Source organism: Silene latifolia, chromosome 6, assembly GCF_048544455.1.
Source record: "Silene latifolia isolate original U9 population chromosome 6, ASM4854445v1, whole genome shotgun sequence".
Lineage (NCBI taxonomy): Eukaryota > Viridiplantae > Streptophyta > Magnoliopsida > Caryophyllales > Caryophyllaceae > Silene > Silene latifolia.
In genome coordinates this window covers 58,704,217-58,711,479 of record NC_133531.1, presented here as the reverse complement: position 1 = coordinate 58,711,479, position 7,263 = coordinate 58,704,217, and the positions used below count along the sequence as shown (strand labels likewise).

The 7,263-nt window shown below is 37.2% G+C and overlaps 1 protein-coding gene across 1 annotated transcript; it reads left to right on the top strand.

The window, feature by feature from the left end:
* Nucleotides 1-258: 258 nt before the first annotated feature.
* LOC141586817 (protein BRASSINOSTEROID INSENSITIVE 1-like) lies at nucleotides 259-4,227 on the top strand. The gene has a single exon (XM_074408182.1). The coding sequence runs from the start codon at nucleotides 432-434 to the stop codon at nucleotides 3,978-3,980; it is 3,549 nt and encodes a 1,182-aa protein (XP_074264283.1). The 5' UTR covers nucleotides 259-431; the 3' UTR covers nucleotides 3,981-4,227.
* Nucleotides 4,228-7,263: the final 3,036 nt, after the last annotated feature.

The window sequence follows — 7,263 nt, the reverse complement described above, 5'->3', positions numbered from 1 at the left end:
ATCTACTTTTCATATTTCACATTTCATAAGTTAAAAAGTCGAGGGGAAAAAAACAAAGTACTTCAAATAAAATTAAGCAATATAACTTATCAAAAGTGTATGGGTAAACCATTTTCTAAAATTTAGTAATTTACGAAATCCAAAAAAATACGTAAGTTTTTACTTTTAATAATAATTTCCGTCACCATCCGTGCAGTGCACGGGTTCAAAAACTAGTTAGTTAATACTCCTATTACATATACACTAACCACCTTCCTTAATTCATCTTTTGACCATTCTTTCTCTTTGCTGTACCCTTCATCATCTTCTTCTTTCTTCATCAATCTCCAAGCTCACACCCTTCTCTCTAATGGCAAAGTCTCTAACCCTAACACACTAAACCCACTTCACAAACACCATAATTTACCAAATTAAACAATACCCACAAAAAAATGAACTTAATTTGCACCACTTTTTTACTCATTTTCTTACTATCTCCCTTATTTTACCCTGTTTCATCTACTTCAAATGGTAAAACTGAAGATACCCAGAAATTATTAAGCTTTAAATCAACTCTTTCAAACCCAAATATCCTCAAAAATTGGCAACAAAATTCAGACCCATGTCAATTTACTGGTGTTTTCTGCAATAATAACTTGAGAGTTACTTTATTAAATCTTACTTCAATCTCACTTTCAACTAATTTTGCATCAATTTCAACTCATCTTCTTTCAATTGAACTAATAACTTCCCTTTTTCTATCTTCAACCAACATTTCTGGTACAATCCAACCTTTCACTGAATGCTCAACTTTTGTGTCACAAATTGACCTTTCTCATAACACAATTAATGGGTCTTTCTATGATTTGTCTCACTTAAGTTCATGTCCTTTCCTAAAAACTCTCAACCTTTCCTTCAATTTATTGGATTCTACCAAGTTTGTAAAAAGTGCAAATTTTGGTCTTTCTTTAGAAACATTGGATGTTTCAGGAAATCAATTAATTGGGGAAGAAGTGTTACCTTGGGTGTTATCAAATGGTTGTGCAAATTTGAGTCATTTGGATATGAAAGGGAATAAATTATTGGGAAGCTTTAATATTGATAAATGTTCTAAGTTGAAGTACTTGGATCTTTCATCAAACAATTTGTCAACTAATGTTCCAAATTTTGGCAAAATTTGCACTAGTTTGAACCACCTAGATTTGTCTTCTAACAAGTTTGTTGGGAGTATTGAAGATGCATTAATTGGGTGTAACAACTTGAGTTTCTTGAATGTGTCGAATAATGTGTTTAATGGAGGATTTCCTTCATTTCACACAACAAATTTGGAGTATCTTTACTTGGGAAATAATAAATTCCAAGGTGTGATTCCTGAGAGATTTGGTGTTGATTTATGTTCGAATTTGGTGGGTTTGGATCTTTCATTCAATAATTTCTCTGGTATGATTCCAACTAGTTTTGGATCTTGCACTTTGTTGGAAAGTTTTGATGTTTCTAACAACAATTTATCTGGGGTTTTGCCTATTGATATGTTGTCGAAAATGCGGAAATTGAGCAGGTTAAACTTGGGTTTTAACAAGTTTGTTGGAGTTTTGCCTGATTCATTGTCTTTGTTTAGTAACTTGGAAGCTTTGGATTTGAGTTCTAATAACATTTCAGGGAAAATCCCACCTTTGATTTGTGAAAACACTAGCTTGAAAGAGTTATACCTTCAGAATAATGCATTAACTGGTCCTGTTTCTGCAAATTTAGGCAACTGTTCTAAGTTGGTGTCCCTTGATCTTAGTTTCAATTATTTAGGTGGTAATATCCCAACTAGTTTAGGAAACCTTCCCAAGCTTAGAGACTTAATTATGTGGATGAACATGCTTGATGGGGAAATCCCATCTGAGCTTGGGTACAATAGAGCCCTTGAAAACCTGATTTTGGACTACAATCAGTTGACGGGTCCGATACCAACAACACTGAAGAATTGCATCAGTTTGATCTGGATTTCACTTTCAAGCAATAAATTAAGTGGGATTATCCCATCTTGGATTGGTAGTTTGAATAGCTTAGCAATCCTTAAGCTTTCAAGGAACTCGTTTTACGGGCCTATACCGCCTGAATTGGGAGACTGCAAGAGCTTGTTGTGGTTGGACCTTAATAGCAATCAATTTAATGGGACTATTCCTCCTGCTTTGGCTGCCCAATCAGGGACTATGGCTGTTGGTCTTGTTGTTGGGAAGAAGTATGTATACTTGAGAAGTGCTGGTGGAAAGGAGTGTCATGGTGCCGGAAATTTGCTCGAGTATGCTGGGATTAGGTATGAATCCTTGAATAGACTTTCGACCCCTGATTGCCGGTTTCAGCGAATTTACATTGGTAAAACCCAACCAAATTTCAACCACAATGGCTCTATGATTTTCTTAGACTTGTCTCGTAACAATTTGGAGGGTGGTATCCCCAAGGAACTTGGCAAAATGGCCTATCTATCCATATTGAATTTGGGTCATAACACCTTATCCGGGCACATCCCCGAAGAAATGGGAGGGTTGAGAAGTGTTGGTATTCTCGATCTTTTCTACAATCATCTCTCCGGCTTAATCCCTCAAGCTTTGGCTAGTCTTACTTCACTGACTGATATTGACGTGTCCAACAATCAGTTCTATGGATTAATTCCTGAATCGGCTCAATTTGAGACTTTCCCGGCTTCTAGATTCTACAATAATTCAGGTCTTTGTGGGTATCCACTCCCAGTTTGTGATAAAAGCGCGAGTTCAAATCCATCTGGTAACCAAAAACACGGTAGACAAGTTTCTCTTGCAGGAAGTGTCGCAATTGGACTACTGTTCTCTCTCTTTTGCATCTTTGGGGTGATCATTATTTTCATTGAGGTGAAAAAGAGGAAGAAGAAAGAGTCTTTGCAAGAGATATACATGGATGGTAGTAACTCACATTCCGCTTGGAAATATACGAGCAAACACGAGGCATTAAGCATAAACCTTGCCACATTTGAGAAGCCTCTCCAAAAGCTAACTTTCGCAGATCTTCTAGAAGCCACAAATGGGTTTCATGATGATAGCATGATTGGGAAAGGTGGGTTTGGTGACGTGTACAAAGCTCAACTCAAAGACGGTAGCGTAGTGGCAATCAAGAAGCTCATACAAATAAGCGGCCAAGGGGACAGGGAGTTCACGGCCGAAATGGAAACCATTGGAAAGATCAAACATCGAAACCTCGTACCTCTCCTAGGATATTGCAAAGTCGGGGAAGAGCGATTATTAGTCTATGAGTTCATGAAAGACGGTAGCCTTGACGACGTTCTCCACAACCGAAACAAAGTCGGGATCAAACTCAATTGGGCCGCTAGGAGGAAAATCGCTATTGGGTCGGCACGAGGGTTAGCCTTCCTTCATAATTGCATACCCCATATAATTCACAGGGACATGAAATCTAGTAATGTTTTGATCGATGAACATCTGGAAGCAAGGGTGTCGGATTTCGGGATGGCGAGATTAATGAGTGCAATGGACACTCATTTGAGTGTGAGCACACTAGCTGGTACACCTGGGTACGTCCCTCCGGAGTACTACCAAAGCTTTCGATGTTCCACAAAGGGTGATGTATATAGTTACGGTGTCGTCTTACTCGAGCTGCTGACCGGGAAGCAACCAACAGATTCTGCTGATTTTGGTGATAACAATCTAGTAGGATGGGTGAAAATGCATGCCAAGTTGAAAATAAGTGATGTATTTGACCCAGAGCTAATAAAGGAGGATCCGAAGCTAGAAATGGAGCTTTTGCAGCACCTTGAAGTGGCGGTTTCTTGCTTGGATGACCGACCTTGGAAACGGCCGACGATGATTCAAGTCATGGCCATGTTTAAGGAAATCCAAGCAGGTTCGGGTTTGGATTCCGGTACTAAATTTACGACTGGGAATGGGAATGGAAGTTTCAGTACAGTTGATGTTTTAGCTGATATGAGCATCAAAGAAGTGCCTGAAGGAAACTTGAAGTAACATTCAGCTTCCAAATTTTGCTATACCATTGACAAATGGTAAAAACAATTTTCACTGTGTCATGTAACTGTTAAATGTATGTATGTATCATTAAAGAAGGCCTTATACATAGGAGATTTAGCTAGACTTTTTTTTCCCCTCATTCTGAAGCGAGTGCACTACGTAGTTTGTACATAATGTAGTATTATAATTTTTTTTTGTCATGTTCAATTTGGTTTGGTGGCATATACGGAAACCCTCTGTTTGATTTGTTTGGCAGGTTTCCTTGGTCATTTTTTTCCGTCCTTTTCAATGGCTTCATTCACCACTTTGTGCAATGTCATAGCATGCCCTCTAATCTCGGTCTCAATCATATGTACCTTTAATTGGAATACTGTCGCATATAATAAAAAGAGGTTAAGTAAATGGTCGGGGAATGAAACTCAGTGGAACTACTCGATATTATGGTTATTGAGCTTACTCTCACTGCCTTTGATACGCTAATATATTACCCATCCATTTTAATCGTTTATTTATTATTGATTAAAATATATAACGAAAATAAAATAAAGGTAAAGACGACTAAAATTGTCCTTTGTTAGTTTTGGTTTGAGGAAAAGGAATGAGATAGTATAGTACTAAAATAATAGAAGGAGCAGTAGAGTGTAAGCTGAGGTATGAATCAGATAGATCCAGACAAGGTACAACAAGATTACAAGAAGATGAATGAATCAATGAAACCCATGAAACACACCTTTTCGTATATATTACTCGCTTTTTTCTGACACATCTAGTATCTTTCTTTTAGCTTATTATTACGAGTATCACTTTTTCATATTGTTATACCAACTGTCTATGCTCTTTTGAGTCAAAACATAATACATTTGTAAATATTTATAATTATGTGAAACATATTTTTTTTTTTTGCAATGTTTTTATGTACAATTGGAATTGTTGTAATCTCTGGCGATGAAAAAAGGGAAGTACTAAGTCTACAAATAAAAGAAATACCCGGTACTAATTTTATTCAACAATTGTTTTCTTAAATTGATCTTACTCCGTATTACAATTTGTATTAATAAGGGGTTGTTTGGGCTAAAATTCACACAATAAGTAAAGCCCATTTAGTAAGTAATGGACCATGAAGGGAAGAATGAAAGAAGGGGAGTCCACGATTGGGAGCAAGGACGCGGAAAGGGAAATGGGCCAACAAGTGCAAGAAGGCTGAGCCCATTGAAAAGAGCATCTGCGTTTAGGAAAGAAGTCAGGGAGAAGTCAGGGAGATCAGGGAGAATGGAGGGAGACGACGTGTTATGGAAAGAGTTATTATGGAAATTGTACTCCTTTCCATAATCATGGTAGGATACACTTAGGGTTCTTACCCTATAAATAGCCAAGGAAGTAATCAAAGGTGGACATTCAAGATCTCACACACACAACACTTCGTGCTAGCAAGATTTACATTACGTCTCAATTGTATTCATCCTCTCATTCAAAGCTAGTGCAATATTTGGCAGGGTACCGCCCCTCCCGCGGTTGTTCCCAAATTGGGTTTTCCGCGTCACCAAATCTTACGTGTCAATTTATATTTCGCACTTTATTTCCTTATTCATATATCAAACACAAACAAACAATCAAGCGACCAACGAGTAAGACCACATTGACCTAAAACAACTAACTTGGTAAAAATCACCTAAACAGGGGTCGTTTGATTACCCATTAAACAACACAGGAACTTAAATTCATGTGAATTGCAAAATGGGTATGTTGTTTGGTTACCCCAATTCACATGAATTGGAAGTTCCCATGAATTCCAATTCCTCCATAATGGAGGAAGTTACTTACATAGGCCCCCCTAGGTAAGTGAGAATGCCACTAGTAAAGAAAAGCCTTTTGGCTACGGTTAAAAAGGGCTTTTGGCTACGGTTCCTCAACCGTAGTAAATCAGGGCGTTGCCTTAGATCAAGTACTTATGGCTACGGTCAGGAACCGTATAGCCTAAAGTCACTTTTGGCTACGGCTATTAAGATTTAACCGTAGCCTTATGTAGATAAAAGGCTACGGTTCTATTTTAACAACCGTAGCCGTTTCTCAATTAAAATTTTTTAAAAAAATTATTTGCAAAAATATGTTTTTTTGGTAAATGTAAAGTCTTTTATTATGATAATAATAATTAATTACAAAACCAATGTTTAACGTACAACTACTATTACAAATTAACATCAATACTTAAAACTAAATAAACTAAGCATATTCTACTCAGACGGCTGAAGCTACTGATTTTCCCCGAGATCCAAACAACATCATTTTACACATCAAGCGACTTTAATGTTCTACATCACCTGCAAATTTGATACGCAATAACTACCCAGATGAAAATAATACATAAAATCAAAAATTGAATTATATAACCACTATAAGTTTCAAATCCTACAGAAAATCTTGCTGCGGGTAGGGAGTGAGTGGAACATGCACATCTGACAGATATGAGAAGCCCTATTTTAATTATCACAAAATCTCATTATAGACGGCTGATGAGGGCTGTCGCAACCCTATCAAAGATAAACCCGAAAGATCTCTAACTAATGCAGCTAGGGAAGTCGGGGTCGAATCCACATGGAGGCTATCTTGCTATCTACTTGCTAATCTAAGTCTGTCGGTGTCACAAGATTGGGATTTCGATTGGAAACTAAACTAAAACAACGATAAATAAAGAGTCTAGCAGTAAAAGAAAGAGACTAGGATTGTCGGTTCATCAATGAACGTTAAATAGTCGCAGTTAAGGTCACAGATCGGTCACATGTATCAGTCTAAGGGGCAGTGAATACGTCCTTCCGGTCCTCTATTCGCCCTAAAATACTACTACTTAGCTTCCGCCCCTCATTAGAGTATCCTAAAGAATTGTAGCGGGTCTCACTCTTTCCAATATTCCGATCTAGGTCAGAGTTTGCCAAATTAATTAAAACAGCTATGCGCATTAACTGTCTAATTACCATTAAATGATACTAATAACAACATAGACATGAAACAAGCATCAGATCCGCAAACCTATTTAGCAACTATCATCAATTCATTGATTCCCCTGAATCCTGGCAAGGGAATTAGCTACTCATAATAATTATAATGGAATTAACAATAACAATAGCGATGATTAATAATGACATGAAGTATAGATGCAAAAAAAAATAATTAAAATAGAATAGAGAAAAGAGTAGAGACTACAGAAGTTTAGATCTGGAAAATAAGAAGAACAAAGCAACGTAAAAGAGGTTCAAGCAGTGAAAAGTTCTGAACCCTTAACCTA

Excerpts from the sequence above, each read along its gene's own strand:
- LOC141586817 (XM_074408182.1), top strand. The coding sequence starts at position 432 with ATGAACTTAATTTGCACCACTTTTTTACTCATTTTCTTACTATCTCCC.